The following is a 20,657-nucleotide window of genomic DNA, read 5'->3' as shown; positions in this document are numbered from 1 at the left end:
ACTTGATCGCCTCCTGCTTCTTTCCGAGATCAATTGCTTGACGCATGGTCGATTTCAAAATAACGGCCCAATGCTAAGGTGTTTACATCGGCCTTTATTTGAAGAGGTCTTTTAATCGAAGCGGTCTTTTATTTCTAGAACATTGTCGAAAATTCGATGGGGGCTTGTAATAGTGGAAGGTCTTCTATTCGTAAAAATCCGTTAAATAAAAATCAGTTTCTCTTCTGAACAGAAGTGTTCGTTTGTTTTCGTAAGGCTTTTATGTATTTTGAGAGGCAGCGGATTGCGATCCGCTGCACTAGCACTTGGTTCTTGTAAAGAAAGAAAGGTCGGTGACCTAAAGACGCTTTCTCAAGCGCAAAGCTACGGCAGCCCCGCTACAAGAAGTGACATACTTCCTCGTGAAACGTTTAGCAGCCAGCGGGAACACAAGGGCTAATACTAGTATTTTGCGATGTGGAATGTATACCCTCATCCAGTAAATGCATGAGTTTTACTTCAGCAAATTTTCCTTGATGCCGTTGCTTACATCCTAGCGCCATCTCGGCCTTTATCTCCCTCGCAAAAGTGGTAGGACCACCCGTTGCAGCGCACTCCTCTAGATACTGTAGTGTGGTCTGACCTTGGTATGAGCTCGACACCTGGTTGGTTGCTGTAAGTCGAGCATGGGACGAAGCACTGGAAAGACGTTTACTTTGCCAAAAAATGGCTTGTAATGTCTAAAAACGGTTGGACAGCGCGATACCTCACCCAGCACCAAATATCGAGTACGGTACTTATCAACACTACTGCCAACTACACATTCTCGAAGATTACCCTTCATGAAGTGTACAGGTTTCCCCACCCATTACTTCTCTGAGCGCAGGCAGTACACCCGCGAAGTGATACCTCATTGGACTAGCAAAAGCTCGTGGAGAAACATTCTAACACTCAATTTACTTCCGGTGTGAGCAGGTGGGCCGCACGCATAGCCATAAAAGGCTTTGCCCCAGCGCAACTAGCAACATTAACACTTTAAGAATATAATTACGACGTGTGATTTTGGCAAAGGCATGATGCTTGCGCTTGCAATTGAGTGAGATGAATATTTTGAGTAAGGTCCAGCTCGAAGTTGGCATTCTCCGCGCCGTCAGAAATTATGTAACTAATTCTAATTTGCACAGAAAAAATGCCCATCTTGTAAATTATTCGGTGACATCCGTACATTCCAAAAATTATAAATTTGGGTCCGAGCATATAATAATGCGTTGTCACCGATCCCGTAAGAAACCAAATGCATTTCGTGTGCGTCATGTGATTGTCATGGTTTTGGGCGATATTGGCCGCAGTCCACGTATGCAATATCACGCACTTTCATTGGCACGCATGACTCCAAGTATACGCGTGACGTTACTAGGTTACGCAGGCGAAAGCTGTGTACCTGACGTGGCTAACCAGAGCAACATTAAAGTGTTGACTTTCACTCCACTTTTGCAACGATTGCCTCGCCAACTTTTTCTGCTTTTTGCACCGATCAAAGTATTGCTGCAATTGCTGCAGTTGCTTTGGCTACTTCTAATCACGACTGGCAGCATGGACCTCGTGCTACTACAAAACCCACCAACGTAAGAGCTAAATCACAATGAGTGAATGCCTCAGCTAATATATGCTACAATGGATTAATGTACATGTTTGTTTGCATAACAGAATTCCAACATTTGTCGTCGTGTGGCTTTGCTGTCGAATAAAGAATGCGAAATTTGTGATCGACTGGCACAATCTTGGCTACAGTTTGCTGGCTCTAGCCATTGGTAGTACTCACCCAGTGGTTCAAGTAAAGTGAAATGTAAAGAATTCACAATATTCTTATCAAAAGCTAATATTTGATTCTCTGATGCATAGATTGCCAAGTGGATAGAGCGTGTATTTGGACGTAAAGCAGATGCCAACTTTTGTGTCACACGCGTAATGCAGACGTGGCTTCAAGAGACTTGGCAAATTCAAGCAACAGTACTTCATGATAAACCACCGCTTTTCTTCAAACCCACTCCGATAGAAATTCAACATGAATTGCTTGTTCGTGTCGGCAATCAGTTGGAACACTGCAATGATGTTTGTACTGCTTCTTTTTGGATTCGCTCGTTACATTATGTTAAACTTCTTATGTTTGCTATGCTAGCTGGTGACTTGGGGTGAAAATCAGGTAAACCTCGAAGAAACCCTCCTGACGCGTAAATTTCGGATCCACGACGGAAAACAAAGCAAGACTGTTGTCCAAGCTCGTGAAAACCGACCAGCTATGATCATAAGCTCGACAAGCTGGACTGTAGATGAAGATTTTGGTATTCTTCTTGCAGCGCTTGATATTTTGGATACACGCACATCGTCGCTTAGTGTGTCCGAGTTTCCAAACCTGCTTGTGGTCGTGACGGGTAAGGGACCTCAGAAGGATATGTATCTCGAAAAGATTCGTAAACTTTCTTTCAAGCGCATTCGAATTGCCACAATGTAATGCCTGTCATCTCGCTTGTGATGTTGCTAGCTCAGTCTTACGCAGTTTTTTTCTGCTTATCTAGGTGGCTTGAGGCAAGTGACTACCCGCTCGTTTTGGGCAGTGCAGACGTAGGAGTGTGTCTTCACACTTCTTCTTCCGGGCTGGATCTACCTATGAAAGTGTTAGACATGTTTGGCTGTGGGCTTCCAGTATGCGCCATCAAATTTCAATGCTTGGACGAGCTTGTCAAGCATGATAAGTATGTTTGCTCATTTAAATCCTGAGAAGTATTCAAAACCCTGTTCAATCACAATTTTTTTTTGTAATGATTAGAAACGGCCTGGTGTTTGATTCAGCAAAGGAACTTTCAGCGCAACTTTATGACCTGCTGAAAGGCTACCCAAAAAATACTGCACAACTTAATCGACTGCGATCATCTCTGAAAACTGTAGAGGTGGGTGTGCTCTACGCAATTTTGCTCTGTCATTTTGTACTCGGAATTTACCTTTTCACTTTGCTTTCACTTCAGCACTGGCCCGAGAATTGGTCTCGCGTGGCCGCACCAGTCTTTAAAAAGCAACTAAAGCTTTCATAGTGATGATGTTGTTTCAGCTGCGGTAAGTACTACAGGCAAACTTCTTAAAGAGAGTAGCACAAAAAGCTTTTTATGCTTGTGAAAAGAATTTCAACAGATCCATCAATTATTTCTTGTGGATGACAAGGCATTCTATCCAGCTTGAAACATCAGGTTTTAGTGAAAGAGCAATTGCTCATGATTGTTGGTTATGGATAAGCAAATTGCATTCCAAGGCAGAGTTGAAGAGCTGACGAGGGCCTGACTTCTAGAATCAGAACTCCTGCTAGTGATGATTGTGAGGCTTGAAGTATAGCAGGGAATTTAAAAAACACTTTTAAAATTCTGCCATACGCAAGGGTACCGCCTCGATCTAGTGCATTAGGACTAAGAAGTATACAACGAGAAGCACCGCTTTTAACAAGGGGCTCGCAGAGTCTTTAACAAGAGCATGAAATGATTTATTTTTATTGCCTACAGTTGTGGTGTTGAGCCGGGATAGCAGCGGAAGTGACAACAGAATGTTCCCAGGAAACAAAACACGTCTGGCAGATGACAACGAAGCACCTTATGATGAAGCGAGTGATATTGAACAAATGGACGGATGGCCCGCGACGTCATGAAGCTACGACCAAAAAGCGTGCTTCGTGAGCATTTAATAACTAAGGGAGAGCTGAATCAGCTTAGACAGGAAGTAGTCACCCAAAGAAAAATCGATGAGCTCATTATTTTTTAAGTGATTTCTTGAGCTTTCAATTGAACGTAAGTGATCATTTGAATGGATCTTCCAATGTAGGATCTCGGGCGACGTAACTAGTTTATAAAGACGCTGGAAAACATTCATGAGGCAAGGTATCATCGTATATGTTGAGCATACAGCAAAACCTCCTAAATCCAATAGCAATAGAAAATTCATCTAACGTCAAATTTGTCAAAGTTACTTAATATTTGAAAACCCCCTTTTTTAATTCAATCTTTTTCAAGAGTGGAAAATTAAATACATTTAAGCAGGAAATTAAATCTCTTTCCACAGATATGGCCACATCGGGAGACTTCTCGATCGGGATCTCCGCAGAGGAGAAACTTGCTCTCCCTCTAGGTAAATTATTAAATCCTCCTTACTTTCCTGCCATCTTAAACTTGCTAAATACATTCTTCGCAGATGAGCTGATACAGAAGACCAAAAAGCACAAGCTCAAGACCAAGACGACCGAGTCGAAGGTGAAAATTACGCAGAAGAAGTCCAAAAATTTGAGCCACAAGCAGAAAAATGTGAAAAAGACGGTGATTGTGCCTATACCTAAGGTCGCTGTACGTATAATTACAGAAGATACAAGGAACATTCGGACTAAGTTTTGATTGTGGGCTTTGGGTAGCGTGCGAAGGCCAATGCGGCCTTTGCATCGGCCAAGCGCCAGACAGTAATCAACAAGCGACGGCCTGGACTTGTGCTAGTTGCTAAAAAAGGCAAGAAGGTTGTTCCCACTGTGCAATTGCGACCTTTCAAGACATCGGCGGCACGCAAGCAGCTCAAGGAATCCAAGGCTGCGATCCAGAGAGGAATTGACGTATCCAACATCATTAACCACTTTCGCTCGCATCCTAAAAAGTTTGATGTTCCCAAGGGTAGCAATCTTCGCATCACCATCAAGTGCGTTGTCTATTTGAAGAGGTCGAAATTTAACAGGTACTTACGCCTTGATGTGTTGATGTGTGGCAGTCTCAATAATGTGAAGCCAGTAGTTGGTGGAAAAAAGTAGAGCTCAGGTGATGATTGGCGATTTGTTTACCATATCGCGAAATATATTTCACATTTGTCATTGCTTTAAAATCTATAACTGCCGAATTGAGTGTAGACGAACATAAATAATTAGCAATGAGTTGTGAATCAAAATGACTATTTTGATAAGAGACTTGGGGATGATCGGATCCAGCCAAAGCAATGTCCTGACTCTGCCGAGAATTCGATTCTACGTCATGTGAGAAGGTTTTTGACACCTCAAGCATCACTGTAGGTATTGTAGTACCAGATATTTCACTTTCTAGAGTTGAGCACCCAATAGAGGTGGGCATGCCTTTTGTATTAACAATATTACTAGGAGGAACTCTTCACTTGCTGAATGTTACTGTCTAGTTCGTCAAGGAAGAAGAGACTGTCGCTACTGGCAGAAGCGTCATCATCAGCCGAGATGCGAGAGCTATGAGGAGCGTTTATTCATTCGTCGTCCGCGGTGTTACTAGCAGAAGTTCGGTGGATACATTAATGACGGGAGTGAAGACTAGGAACCACGCATCCTCTGGTCCCTGACGCTGAGGAGTTGTTACATTTTACACAAGCAGCAGCCACTGATCGTCGGCTGATCATCAGGCTGGAGGTCACTGGAGGAGCTTTGATGGACGAAGGATAACAGACGAGTGAGGATAAAGCACCAGAAGGGTTCTTCTTCAATGCAGCTTTCAAAGCGTTGACTTTATTCCTCACTTGTTGATCAGACACCTCGGAGAATACGAAATTAGACTCGAAGGCTTTCAATGCTGCGTGCGGCATAATACCTGGCCTTGAAGCAAGCAGGTCGATTAAAACCTGCGTAGTTCAATGAACATGGTGCTTTCTCGCCCCCGACCTATTACTTGAGAATTAGTGCCGCTAGCTGCTGGCCGTTGCTCGCCGTCCCAGCAAGAATTCTGCTGCACTTGAGGCTGTGGCTGCCGCAGCTGCGGGTGGAAGAACAAATCTCGTGATTGCTGCCCGGCGCTGCACGCTGTGGATTTTGCTGTATTGTCTACTGCTACTTCATCAGCTTGGTGATCTCTTAACGAATATCATTTTCTGCTGGAAGGTCGAAGAAATTTCTTCTGACGTACTCTTATCTTTTGTTAATTAAAGTCATACCATAAGAGAACATAAGAGAAAAGTACCATAAAAAACTCTCATCGTAAGGAATCGCAAGTCGCGGCGTATCCGTTGAATCGGTGCTATGATACAGCAACCCGTTACTCAACGAATATCGGTGTAACCGTGCACGCAATCGTGCTGACTATTTCTTGTCCGAGTTTCTAAACTCTTGCCCCCGAGAGCCTGTAGCAGCGCTACACATGTACTATCCCGCGTATGTGGCGCAAATCAAATGAGTCACTGACGATGTTACCGTCGTGACATGAGCAACTCGTAGTTCGGTCTGCGTGATCCCACTTCAGCCAAAGCAGTCTGCTTTCCTGGCTTATACTTCACCTCAAAGTTATATTCTGCAAAGAATGAGAGCCACCGGGCCATCCTCTGCGAGAGGTGAGGCAACAGAGTCGCAGTGCGCAGTGACGCATAATCCATATAGATCACAAACGGCTTTGAGCCCAGCAGGTGCACCCTGAACTTGACAAGTACATACTTCATTAAGAGTAATGCCTTGTCGTGGACTGAGAAGTTTCTCTCCGAAGCCTTAAGCTGGCGGGATTCGATCGCAATCACCCAATTTCGCCACTCGGCGTCTGCTTGTAGCAGCGCACATCCGATGACAAAGCCGAAGCGTCGCAGACCTCATTAAAGGACGATCGGGGTCTGGCAATGTCAGTATCGGTGCATGAAAGAAGCTGTCTCTGATCCTTTCGAAAGCCTCCCGATGATTGGTGTCCCAACACCACTCTGTATCCTTTCTAATGAGGTTAGACAATGGCCGTGGAAATAAGCATCGACCAAGTCAAGTGCACTTCACCTCGTACACCCAACCACATTATTCGGGTGAAAATCCGTTCTAGGAATTGGCGTTTGTACCGAAACGGTGGCAGTGTTTAGCCTATTATAAGCGTGAACGGTACACCGCTTGTCGCTCGGCTTCCGACACAAAACGTGGGTGTCAATTGGGGAGACTTGCTGTCACGCACCAATCCTGCGTCGTGCTTCACTCGTCAATGGCGTTACGCTGCTCTTTGAGCAGGGGCTATTGGCGTGATACGCAGTATTTGGTTCCCGGAACCAGGTCAATCTTATGACGCACACCTCGGTCCAGAGGTAGGGCCGACGGCGGGTTTTGGAGACGACGTCTTGGAATTTCTTTACCTAATCTTAAAACGGATCCGAGGGATCCTTCAAGATCAACGATCCACTTCGTGCGTTCAGCACCTCTTAGTGTCCTCCAGGACAGCTTTATCCAGAAGCAACGACGAATTAATTTCCAAGTTCTGTCTTATAATGATCTTCTCGACTAGATTGCCTGCCTTCAAGGCACCGCTCAACATTTCAAAGGACATCTCGTCCAACTCAAGAAGATCATCCACCGCGAGAATAGCCTCGTGGGTGACGTCGCCGTTTTTCTCTCCCATCACACCCTTGACAAGGGTATATAGCTGCGCGCTTTCGTCTACGGTAGACCGGGGTCGACGCCGTGGGTCTTGCAGATATCATACGGCTTCGCCGTCTCCTCTCCATAGCGGTTATACGTCTCATCTAGACCAGGTCTAAAGCTCGCGGAGTCGTCCAGAGTCCCCACTCCCTGCTCCATCGGAGCCTTGTTGATAAACAACATCCGACGAAGAAATGCTATTTCCGCACTCTTTGTCCAGTGGACTACGTGCAACTACACGCGCATCACAAGGGTCTCGCCCTTGATGCCTCGGTCCTTGGCCGACCATGCCATTCTTGGCACACAGACAACACTTTCGTATTGACGAGCATTTACGCTTTTGTTGCAACACCGTCTCCAGACATTCTTGGCAGGCAGCGACTGCTCCAAAACTTGAGCAGCGCTCAGTGGGTCACGTGCCGCTCAACGTTCTGCTCACGAACCACGCTCGGGAGTCTTGTCCAATATACCTTTGGTGTTTGTCAACTGTAATAGTCCGATATCTAGCACATTGACCATCCTGGTCCAGTGCCCGCGCCAAAAACGCTTCTGCTTCTGAGCAGTGGTGGCTCATGATTCACCAAAGCTCCACCAGGATACGTGCGTGTAGCGCTCAAGATGATCGACCTCCAATTAATCCATGGCTCATGGTGTTCCAACCATGCCATACCACAGATAAGGTCATACCTTGCATCAAAGTCTAAGATTATACAGCGCTCCAAGCAATCAAAGTCAAGAAACCTGACACCGATGTCCACAGGGACCCTCGGCTCAGTGACTCAAGTCCCCGTCGCTTAGCAAATAGTGACCGTGTCACTCAACTGTGCTTCCAGCGCTTGAGCATACAGCTGACTTCCTTCGATCGTGAAGCATCGAGTATAGTTGCCCGACGCACCAGAAGCGATAAATTTTTCCTTGGCTTCTCAAAGCCCTTCACGGTCGCTTTTGCGACCAGCAAGCTTGGCTTACGGACACGTTTCATTCTCATTAGCACGCAGCACTTCGGGGCTGAGCTTTGCTGTTCTCTACCTCTTCTAGGCTCAACAGAGCTCAATTCGCTCAAGTAGGAGGCCCCGCGCCTACTGGGTGTTCTTGTTTACCCGCGTCAAACCAGACTGGCTAGAAGCGGAACGTCGGTTCAACGAATTCTTACGCGCCTTGCGCAAGACACAACCCGTCCGAAGGTGACGGGTGTCTCCACAAACAAAACACCGTCGGGTGTTTACACGCTGCTTAGCAGCTCGGAGCTCTCCCTTATCCTTCTCAACATGGCTAAAATTCATTGCCTCAGGCCCGCTTGACGAGCTCTGATGGTGTGCATCCCAACCAAGTCGTGCCGACAGGAAGTTGGATATGGCCTTTGGTGCCACATTCACCGCTTCTTCAAAACAAGACCGATGCACACGAAAGACTTTCAGTCTGGCCACGCCAGTGCGGAGGCTCTCCAGAAAGACAATCCCTGTGATCGCATCGGGGAGAGGATCTGCTGCCATCCCAGCAATAAGAATTCCCAACTCTTGTACAAAGCCCACCAACTCCTTCTCACCCAGTCGGGCAATAAGGAAAAGCGATCCCACGCGATATGCCTGATTAGGCAGCGAGGACACTCGCATAAGCTGACGCTTCAGCATCTTCCAGGAAGGGAATGCAACTTTAACCAAAGCTGCCTAATCAGGCATATCGCGTGAGATCGCGTCATCGCACATTCTCGCGCTCGGCCCCCGAGCTGGGAGATAGCAAGCGCCACGCGCTGTTGCTCGCTTTAAAGTATGGCGAATGCCATATCCATATTGGCTTCTTTCACCCAGAGATAAAGATACTCTCCATCCTTACCCTCAAAGGTCTTAACGCTACCACGCTGAACAAATCATCCTTCGTCGACGGAGCGTCATAGTCGCAGTCGACACTAACAGCTTTTGCTGTAAGCGCTCTAGCAGAGCATCTTCATAGTTTGAAAATGCCTCTAGACGCGCGTAAGTGGCCTCAGGCCTTGCGCAACAAGGTGCTCTACGACCTCAGGCCCAGCAGGGACATCAGCTTATCAAGCCCGTCCTGCATGGCCTTGAGCAAATATGAGTATAACTCCATCCTCACAGAGAATCAGTCGTAACGACTCAGGCATAGATTGACTACGAGTGCTACCAAGTGCAGCGAGGCTGCCGTAGCTCATTGCTTAGAGGAAACTAAGCTAAGGTTACCAATTTTACGCTCTTTCCAAGAACCCGTACAAGAGAGCGGATCGCAACCCGCAATTTCTAAGTGCCAAATTCCTACCAAGGCAAACGAAGACTTCTTTTCAAACAATGATAAGTCTTATTTGCGACCGAGCAGCAATTATCTAAACCCCAATGTATTCCTGATTAAAATAGTGAAACGTAATTAATATAGCAGAACCTAATTAAGATAGTAAATACTGGCAATCCTGTCACGCGATGGCTTCTTGTTATGATGAAGTCGAATCACTGTGTGATTACACTACGTATGTAACGAACACCTATGTACGATCGCACAATCTTGTGCAATCCGCCCTCTCTTACAAAGGTACGTGTAACCCCGTTACACTTGGCGACATTTACAAGCTCCCATTCTTGATGGCCACGACATGCACCAGAAGATTCTTTCTCGGCAGAGTCGATCTCATATTGAACTACTAGTCGTAGTAGTTAAGAAAACCCCACCAGTATTTCGGCGCGCTTGTTTGCTTGATTGCCAATGTGTGCACGGACGTTGTAGTAAAAGTATGCTTGAGATCAATTATATATTTTATGTCAATAAGAAATATTTGTAAGCTGGACGCAGACTGTGTCCATCAAGAAGTAGTTTTTACGCCATTAGTCTTCAATTCAACACAGCTTTTGTATATATTTATCCTTGCCATAGTAGAAACCATACAACCCTCAACATAACGGAATGGCAGAGTGAACCATCCCGCGATTTCTGCTTTTCTGACGCTGATCATACTCCACGCAAAGTGTGTTCCGACCTACTACTGGTCAGAGGTGGTCTGCACTGCAGTGTACGGGATCAACGGCTCCATTAACATAAGGCAGACAAAATTAGTTCGTAAAGGCTGCGATTTAAAGTAGGTCCTCGGATGGGTCACCTTCGGGTTTTTCACACACTGATCATATGAAGAAGACAAAGATCGAGTCCAGGAATTTTGAATGTTTGATGCCTGGTTATGACGAAGACGCCAAGGGATTTTGTATCGATAGCAGCAAGGTATCGGTATTGCGATCAGCGCGATTGGACGAGCGTAAGATGGGTGGCATTTTCGAGTCGCAACATTAAGAAACAACAATGGTGCACTTGGCAAAGATCGATGACGAAGGCACAGCATCCGGACCGACAAAATGTCATCTGAGCCCACAGACGTTCAAACGTCGAAGGGGTTTGATAGAAAGCGACGACCTACTATTCCTAAAGTGCTCGAGGATTGATGAGGATGGGCTTATAACCGAAGCTGTTCTTCCCTTACGTTATATGTACTAATTTAGAATCTGACTTGCCTGGCACATACGGCTAGTGATGAGGCGCGGGGTGATGGATTCGAATGACGATCGAATCATCAGAACAGGATATGGACACTCGTTCCACGGGGATCTGTTGGCTTGCAATTGGATGCCAGTGAGTCTTCTCTAAGAAACGGAACCAGAATGGTATGTGGTGAGCTCACCACTACAAGGCACAATTAGTGGCTAAGGGCTATAAGCAGAATGCGGCGTGGATTTCTTCGTGACTGCGTCTTCGGCACCCAATGTGAACTCAATTCAGGTTGTACTGGCAGTTCGTGCGGTATCTGGATACAAAATCGAGACAGATGGACCTCCATACCGCCTCCTTTACAGTGTGTTTACATGTATATTCCTCTTTTGTTTAGGGAGATCAAGGCTTTGCATGCTAGCTGCAGCAGCGTAGTTCACGAATGGAAGCGAGTGCACCTAATTTAATAGACAATTACTAAGGGAGTGGTAAATCCAGCGCATCTTCGACACCCAGCTTCGTATCTTGGTGGTTGTGGTGTCGACAGTTTAAATCGGACAAACACGAATAGTCGACGCTTTTAGTACTTATTCGGCCACATGGCTCAACCACGTCGCCATTGTAGCATATCACCTGCTGAATTAAGGGCTGCCGCTGTCTTGTCGTGGTCAATCTCAATATCAAGATGGATTTCACCATACCAATATCCTGCATTTAAAGAAACTCTCTAGCATTTCTTTGCCTTTAGAATTCCGCAACTCGTATCTGCCGCGATGATTATATCATCGACATAAAGACATAATTGCTCAAACCCTTCCTTAGATTTCATCAAATAGATGCATAGATTTGGTTCATAGCTTTTGAAACCGTAAGACATGATTAATTGCCTTTTTTCACGTACTTGCATCTTGCTTGAGTCCATATATTACGTTTTCGAATTCGGCTCGTCATCACACCACGAGGAATGGTAATGAAAGAATTTTGGATGCAGACTAGGGCAGCCACACTAAGACAGACGCTCAATATTGCTTGATTTGATCAGTAAAGGTAATGATCCTATGTGTTAAATCCAATTACCAGAAAGCCGTCACACTGAGCTCCACAATAGCCAAGATTATAATTTCTTAAAGTGCTTTGAACGCGCGCAATAACGCATCACCACCAAGTGGGAGGCACGCAAATAAGGGAGGACAACCGAGGGGCTGAGCTTGGAGGACAACGTAGGCTACTACGGTCGTACAAAGCACATGGGCATTAGTAAGCACTTGTTTCTCTAGAGCGTTTAGCATGGATTTAGAAAGGTCAACTACAACAATGTGAAAAGGTAACTTGCGGATATGCTGGTGACGCAGTTGTAACCAAAATGCTCAAAATTTTCCGCGATGTAATTAACGGGTATCAAGACCAGGTGAGCGACAAAGCACACTTAATATTGGCGGTGAGTATTAATGTCGAGATTACACCGCTGAATGCGTGTGAATGACGCCACCAGTTTTACGGTAACTGTAAAAGTTAGTGTTATAGTCATGGATACTGCTTTTAGATGTAATTTTAGTTGTTCATTGGTTTAGATAATTAACGTTCATTCAGTAGGCTCAAAGGTAGCACACAGTAGCAAACTAAAGATTTATATAATATATTCACTTCGGAATCAGCAGTCTTCTCAACAAGAATAGACTATAAAAATCTCACGCGCAAACAAAAGGCAACGTTGCTAGGATTCTCTTTATACTTTCTTCTTTCTGTGGATCACCATTTTTTCGACCTCTCGAGGTGATGAAATAGGATTTGGACAAGGCTGAAGTGACCACTAACGGAGTGTAATTAGATAAAAAACACGATCAAATTAATCATTTCTAGCGCTCTCACTTTACATTTATCTCCTCCGTGGCAATTGACATCGAAAAGGATGCATCTACTCAATTTGATCAACTACGCGGTCCAAAATACAATTGAATATGTTTGCCTTGTTAATCGTCTGTCTCAGCGCAATCTTTGGCAAATGAGTCATTTAGCAGAAATGCTTCCATTTATTACACTGGCTCTTATTAAGTTTACGGTCATCACCGGCTCAAACACGATCACGATCGCTAAAATGATCAACATCACACGAGAAATATCACTCGCATTATATTTAGCGTATTAAATATGATGAAACCAAGACATTCAAATTAACAGAGTGTAGCTATGACAACGATGACTGTGAATACATAGAGTACAGTTATGATGCTGACGACTACAAGAGAGATGTCTACAATGAGCACTATGCCGAAGATAACGACCACTATAGCTACGGCCTAAGGTGTGATACAACGTTTTGGTAATAGCTAGCAAATTATGGCAGGATATACGCTGGCAAGCTGTACAGCGATTACCCGGACTATTTAATACGATAAAGATTATCATGGCTAAGGCTACCGAAGCGTCGATGACTACGGATACAGCTACCATCGCAACATTTATTAAAAATGGGAATACGCTGTTTATAATAACTCCAGAAAAGCGTATCCTAACTATGACATATTAGGATATTCTCACCGTAGCTTCGAAGGCATTTACAAATGTTTGAACGTACTATCCGTCTCCCTATAATAGTGTCCTTATTGGGCCTGTGACATCCGTGTGGCCGCGCTCTAGCAAACCTGCCTTTTAGTCGTAAAATTCATTGGAAATGATGCGACCCTCTTTTTGTACCATATGAACCCATTGTGGAAATACGTTATGGTGAAGGCTAGGTCTACTGTAATGCATCAATTGGATGACACATATGAGCATGTCAGAGCTCCCTCTAAGTACCACTCCCGGTAAATTCTACATGACAAGAGTCTTTCAATTCACATTCCAAAAACTGATGTACCTTTTATTCATGAACAGAACGCAAATGCTCGATCCTGGTCTTAAATAAAGCATGACGATGTTATATATTCTACATTCATACCATGCTCCATGAGCTTGCCAGCTGGTACCAATCATATGTATGCCCTGGAATATGAAGAAATATAGTCGTGCGAATTCCCTTTCTGTCAAATCCAGATCATCACAACTCCGGATTCTGGACACGCAACCTTTGGCCGTCTGTGATCATAATTCTAATACTCAAGTCAAGGTCCTTGTACTCAAATACGTATTTCAGTTCGGGATTTCGTGGAACGTTGCACCACTATTAATCAAAGTAAGGTCGATATCTCTTCACCCACTGAGGACAGCATCATTTTTGCAAAGCCATTTTTGGCTTGGCAGTTCTACTACATGTGACTAAATTCGTAGAAGCCGAAGCACTTGCTGTTAAACCTGCTGCTTTTTTCGAGACGGTATATAGCAGCGAGTTACTTTCAAACTCTCCAATTTCGCGGACGCTTTCATACTCCATTGTTGTTTTGAAGGCCGCTGCTTATTCGTCCAACACTTTCTTCTCGACTTTGTTAAGCGCGATGCCCTCGGAGTACCGCCAACTGTCCTGACGTGTTTATTGGCTTCACCTTCAGCTGAAGTCTCACGACTAATATGTCAATTGCGTTCAGATTTTCCACCATGCAAGCACCAACCACACTCTATCTCAACATGGCTTGGGATTGACACCAAGGCTATGAGTATTTTTGCCTGGGGTGTCGAGATCCAGCAACAATCCGGTATTTGGCCTGTCAAGGGCGGCCTGTATGCAAAGAAAGCGCTTTGTTTTTCTCACAATGCTTTAGCCGGCACAATTTTGTCACGATTACACGTCGCTGCGTTATTGATATCTCATTGTCATTCCTTACGGACTTGACAATTACAGTAACCGATTTCTGGTGAGAGCTATCTTATTTCTGAACCACAAAAGCAAAAGTAACCATCACCCAGAAGTACTTCGTTGCACCCACTGATCATGATAGATGAAAGCGTTAGTGCGATCCATAAGGTTTTGTTTTTAAAAATAACAAAAAACGTTTTTTTAAGGTCTTCACCGAGATAGTGCCGCTCAATACTGTCAGAGAACAATATTGCAAATATTCGTCTATTTACATGCATAGGTTCTAAATTCGATCGTTCAGAAAATGAACCAAGACAAGCCTGATAGTCAACGTTAATGTCTCTTTTTTCACGATTGAGGTTTTGAATACCTAAAGAACAAAATTTAGTGTGATACCAAGCCAGTATCTACGTCCCTCGTTTATACATTACAGGCCTGACCGTACACCATTACGGCAGTAAATTTTTGTCCAGGTATGCATACGTTAGGACGAAAGAGGCTCTGAAACAAAGTGAGAAAATACTTTGGGTCTTACCATCAGTCAAACATTTGCTTTGCCGTATAAAGGTGCATGCATTTAGCTGGCATAGGACCGGAACCATCGTTTATGAGTCCCTTTCCGTAATTGAAGCGCAGCACTTGATGCAGCCCCCATTGAACTTAGTTCAGAGCCTTAAATATTTTTTTTTCGGGAGCTTCACTCTTTTCCGCCAGAAAGTATGCCAGCGCATATCGTGGGTAATCATTCACAAACGCTAAAATATACGTCACTTCTTCCTTTGAAAGCGTTTTCATGGGTCCCATGACGTCCGAATGTACAAGCTTTAGTTCACGTTATGTCTACGTTATAGAGCATCCTGGGAATGTTTCGACCGTCTGCCTGCCCTTCATACAGCCACCAACCAAATTCTTCATACCTTGTTTTAGCGCAGGCATTCCGTTTGAATAGTCCTCACCAAAATACCCTAACTTGGATGTTCCATGCGAGCGTGTCATAGCCATCACTTTCTATCAGCTCCGGAGTATTGCCTTGATCGCTTCTTCTCTTGCTGACAGACCAGCGTGTGAGCTTTACTGCCCAGTTGCCATAGCACAGTCCTTGTCCCAAATTGTACATGAAGCACGCTAGAATTCCTCACTTATCCACGTTTGGCGAACTTTACCACCGACAATGTACGCCTGTCAAGTATAAAGATAGGCAGTACCTCCACTATGGATATGTGTCTTTCGTCTAAGCCGATAAGCTTCAGCATTTCGGCTCTCGCAACGATCAGTTTTTCTCTGTTTGCGATTGCTAGGTCGATGCTGGCTTTTGGACGCTTGTGATCGACCAAGTCACCTTGATGAAGGATCATGTGCGACATCGCGCTGCTACGCAATAGCCAGCAGGTTGATCGTCAAGCAACCCCAGCAAATATTCCATCGCTACCACTGAGACAACTTCTAAATGGACTCCCAGCCGGTAAATCCCAAATTATGTTGCCCATCTGGACACAGTTGAGGACTTTTCATTAATACCCGCTCTTTTGCGGCGCGTAGCTCTTGTGACCACTATCCCGTCTGCCCTCGAGTGATCCGTTTTTTCAGCAGCGCAAAGCACTTTTTATTGGCTTCCATCTTCTGTAACTTCTTCTTCAACATCTTTTCTTTGACTTCAATCATCGAATTTTTTTGGCGCTTTACACGATAGAAGAGATCGGCTCATACACCGACTGCAGGCTGCTCAGAAATATCACTATCTGTCTTGACTTATCCATTAGCTCTCTCGTCGTCTGAAGTACCACGACCATTATATTAGACGCGTACAGATGTTCCGCCATGCGAGTGACACTCTTCATTTCAAACATATGAAGGCGACGTGTCATCTTGGCACGATTGTGGAGAGCTAAGCGATTGGTGAAATCGCAAATCGTTTTCGGCGTCTTCACGGCACAAGTTGCAGATTGAATGCTATTCTGAGATCAAATTTCAACTTCAAGTGTGCCAACAACGTCGAGTAATATGCGTTGACGAATTATTTGGATATCTTGCACCTCTTAATCCGCGAGAACGTCAAGAAGGAATTTTTAAGATGAACTTCATCCCCACGAAGCGTTGGCTTCCTGGTATGCTGACGAAGGAACTAGGAATCAAGGTGCTTGCGTATATAAGCAAAGCAGCGGGTAGCAAGACCAAGCAAATGCCAAGGATAAAAACATTAACAAGAAGTAGGACTGTTGAGATGCCGCCGCTTAATATTGTTGTAGAACGATGTTGCGGTACTATGCCAATTTGATGTGCATGATTTATAAATTATGTTTTTAAGAAAACAAACTCAGGTTACCTAGGTGGTAAGTTGTGGTGGGTCCACTTTCCTCATTGAGGGTTCAAACCCCAAATGACAAAGTTCCAATAAACTGTGTAAAGGGTCTACTGTGGGGCACCTAGCCAGTACCAAACATCCTGTCGCCCTTTTCATTTGATTGCTGACTAGTATGTATATTATTTTGGCAGGATAATCTGGTATAGATTTGGAAACGTTAGGACTAATATAATTTGCGTTTCCAATGAAACATGACAGCTGTGTTATCACGTGTTCAACACCCGTTAAAACATGTAATTTTGTTTAGCAGGCATTCAATTCAAGATCGAATGGCTTTAGCGCATCGCTAAACGACCCTTATCAGTGTAAGCGACTGCGTTGATGACAACTTCAATCCTGATGCACACGGGTTGTCGACAGTCTTGGATTCTTGCTGACCGAAGCGTCTGTCACGTCGTCGATGTAGCAAGTCTGCTTTATCATAAGTGTCTTGGTTGACCCGTCTTGATCACTTTTCATGCCCAAAATGAATTTTTGCTTGCCTGACCCCTTCATCATGAGTGTATTTCTAAGCGCATTTTCAACCTGGCTGATCTCCCTTCTTTGTTTTGCTGTGACAATAATGTCATTCACATATTGTTTAAGAGGGGTGATTCGCCCTGGGATTGCTTGACTTGATCGCACTGTCCTTCACAGCTCTTCAAGCTATTGTTAACAAAGACACTATTCATTGTCATGTTCCAGGCACTTGCTGCTCGTTTTAGCATATGCATAGATAGTTTTCAGTTGACATAGGCATCCCTGAGTAAAGCCGACACCCAGTGGAGCTCTCATATAAACGGTGTCCGTCAGAAAACTTTTGATAAAAGCAGAATTGACATACAGCTACTTAATTTGATGGTCGCATTTGGCAAACATTGCCGATATCATTCAGGGCGAACTCATGTTAGCGACCAGAAATTCGTCTCGAAAAATTCTATTCCGTACTTTTGCTCGAAGCCCTTCGAGACAAGTTATGCCTTGTATCGCACGATAACTTCTTGATATTTACCTGTCGCGATCCAATTGTGCAATCGTTCGTATCTCTTAGTTATGGTATCCATGTTTGATTCTGCCCATGAAAATGATGCTCGGCTACAAAAGCTTCACACCACTTCTCCGCATCGTCACTTGCCATTGCTTGAGCACATGTAGTCGACAATTCCGCATCATCAGCACTTCTCATCATATACGCAAGAACAGCAACAGCATCGGTAATGACTTCGTCTTTGTCAAATATTGCAGACTTTGTTGTCTCTGGGCCATCACTTTCTGCTGTTGCTACCTCATAATCGAAGCCCTTCCGTAGCATAAGCTTCGGCTCATATCTTCGCTTGGTTTGTTCCAATTCAGACGATATTTCGAACGATCATCGTTACGCTTATGAAGAATTGGACGATACTCTTCATGCTTTAGTCTCTTTATATCAGAACGCACGGAAGGCATCAGATGGTATATACAAAAAACTCATCATACGAGCAAACACTTGGTGTACGCTCACAATCGTTCAAGTCGGCGTCTTCGACTGACTCCTTGACAGTTTCTTTCCGCTCATCTAAACGGCTGTTGGCCTTTTAAACAAAATTATGATCACTGTTCTTTATGATTTCGATGATGACTTCTGACTGTAGTGCATGCGTGTTGTAAATGCCGCCAGCTTTCAAGCTAATCCAATTTCATTGAGCAAGTCACTTAAACATTGGTATTCTCCAAGTCAAACACGCGATTACCCTCGACATTATCCGCGTAACCAAAAACATACATTTGAACTTTTGGGTTTGATTGTGTTCTTTTTATCGTCAACACGAGTGGAACCATGCGACCCAAACACACATCAGTGATCCATCCGTGGCTTCACCTGGGAAACAACTCATATGGCAAGATCTAGGGACAGCCTGTTTTCGTCGAGCGATTATTCATATAAAAGCTACCGTGTTTACTGTTTCCGTCCTCCATTCAGTTACAACGTTTTTGTATCAAAGCACACTGCGGGCTTTTCCCATGCTAGCCCATTTCATTTCTGCGCTCCACGCCTCAATTTTGCGTAGCGCTTATATAAGAAAATTTTAGTGGACGATGCCGCTTCGACGACATGTATACATACATATACGATCGCTCCATCCACGAATCCTGTGCCGTTGTCCGATCTCAATTATTCGAGACGAACACCCCACTTTCGTAATGAGTCTTTAATTTCTAAGAGTAGCCAGATACTTCATGTTTGCTCTTGATCAAGAGAATCGCAACACTTCTTGGAAAATCAGCCACACGATAGGATATGTTTTTACATTACCCATTCGAAAGAGCCCGCAATGCACCCGTTACATCTGTGTGCACGCGCTTCATAACACGTGTGTCTTTGTCATCTAAAGTGAGGGAAACACTATGACTGTCTGCTAATCCTTCTAGGACCTGGCACACAATGCTTTTGTTTGAGCTTGACCCTCGGGTTGCCTCTGGTCGAGAGCTGTATCGTTAGTAAGGAATCCTTATTTGGGTATCCCAAGCAAGCAGGGTCCAAAGCCCAAACTGAGTATCAGCCCTGAAATACTTCCCGTAACATACTCCTTTCGGTTCACATTCAAGCGTGAAGGCGTTACAATTCCGAGACACGCTGTAATAATCTTTTCTCTGTTCCAGATGACACACGAAGGGCGCAAAAGCCCACACTCATACCGCTTTCTGCAAGCTTGCCAGCAAACAAAAATCTTCTGCCAGGCCTTGAAAAATAAAAAACACCAATCATCAGACCCACTTACCACCCAAACCGGTCAATTCCACTATGCCAGTCCCTTCGATGAATACAATTTACCGTCTGCAGTTATAACTACTCAAACAAGTCCTTCTGTGCGAGTTCATGAGGAATGTAGCGTTACTGACCTGCTGTTTGCCCTGCAACCACCACAATACAGCGTCATCGTTGCTGACACGTTTTCAGCCGGACAGTTTCGCTTCATAACGAACGTGGTCACAATTTAAACACTCCCCGTTAAAGTTGCTGTTATTGCATGGATAGCTACTTTTTCGAATGTTGCCTCATCCATTTTTAGATCTTCGCGATCTGCTACACTCATACTGCTTTTGGTAAAGAACGAAGGTCAGCGACCTTAGGTAAGCTTTCTTTCAGCGAAGAACTACCGCAGCCCCACTGTAGTGGCGCCAGTTCCCACATCACTTCGCACAGGAAAGACTTGTCCAAAATTGGCGACCTTGAGGCATGCATCGAAGATGCATGTCTCCATATTGCCAAAGAATTGGCATAGTGAACTTCCCGGTTTTGGGTGGAATGGAGATTCGCATAATTGAACATCTATATCCTAGAAAATACCTCAAGATTATTGTCTGTTGGTAAGCTCGCGGAATGCGATATGAGTGTCGAGTTCCGTGTTCTTCTTGCGTCAATTGGAACAAATAAAGGGTATTTGAATCGGTCAAATGTACATGCTCAACTGAAAGTAACAACTTGCAAGTTACATGGTGTATTTCAAGGCCAACACTCCTTGGGAGCTTGGGCGTGCTCGCAAAGATCAAAAATTAACGCTTCATTCAAGACACATCGCTCAACGAAACGTATTTTGATGGTGAAGTACGAAAGGGAAGCCATCATCGGTTTTATAAAAGCCACAAATGATGGCTTTATTCACAACCAAGTGGATCAACTGCCAGTTCAGAATGAGACTATGAAAACTATCGTAGCAGCAGTCACATACGTCAAAATA

General features: G+C 44.5%; 3 protein-coding genes across 3 annotated transcripts in view; 2 read left to right on the top strand and 1 right to left on the bottom strand.

Moving 5' to 3' along the window:
* Nucleotides 1-1,242: 1,242 nt before the first annotated feature.
* PHALS_02783 (chitobiosyldiphosphodolichol beta) lies at nucleotides 1,243-3,213 on the top strand (the record flags this gene model as incomplete). The annotated part of the gene is made up of 9 exons (XM_024717230.1): nucleotides 1,243-1,604; nucleotides 1,687-1,813; nucleotides 1,882-2,091; nucleotides 2,159-2,487; nucleotides 2,556-2,732; nucleotides 2,807-2,927; nucleotides 3,003-3,019; nucleotides 3,086-3,090; nucleotides 3,155-3,213. The coding sequence occupies 9 exons, from the start codon at nucleotides 1,243-1,245 to the stop codon at nucleotides 3,211-3,213; spliced, it is 1,407 nt and encodes a 468-aa protein (XP_024582749.1).
* An 869-nt stretch (nucleotides 3,214-4,082) lies between these two features.
* On the top strand, nucleotides 4,083-4,807 carry PHALS_02782 (chitobiosyldiphosphodolichol beta; the record flags this gene model as incomplete). The annotated part of the gene is made up of 4 exons (XM_024717229.1): nucleotides 4,083-4,146; nucleotides 4,210-4,358; nucleotides 4,424-4,698; nucleotides 4,768-4,807. 4 exons carry the CDS (start codon nucleotides 4,083-4,085, stop codon nucleotides 4,805-4,807), a joined length of 528 nt encoding a protein of 175 aa, XP_024582748.1.
* A 15,767-nt stretch (nucleotides 4,808-20,574) lies between these two features.
* The window catches only part of PHALS_02781 (hypothetical protein PHYSODRAFT_511391), a gene marked incomplete at both ends in the record, with an annotated part of 843 nt that continues 760 nt past the window's right edge, over nucleotides 20,575-20,657 (bottom strand). Inside the window, one exon of the mRNA XM_024717228.1 lies at nucleotides 20,575-20,597. Coding sequence (XP_024582747.1) covers nucleotides 20,575-20,597 — 23 coding nt within the window. The remainder of the gene's footprint in view (nucleotides 20,598-20,657) is intronic.

This window comes from Plasmopara halstedii (genome assembly GCF_900000015.1).
Source record: "Plasmopara halstedii genome assembly, contig: Scaffold_2061, whole genome shotgun sequence".
NCBI classification, from domain to species: domain Eukaryota; phylum Oomycota; class Peronosporomycetes; order Peronosporales; family Peronosporaceae; genus Plasmopara; species Plasmopara halstedii.
This window is presented reverse-complemented; position numbering and strand designations above follow the sequence as displayed.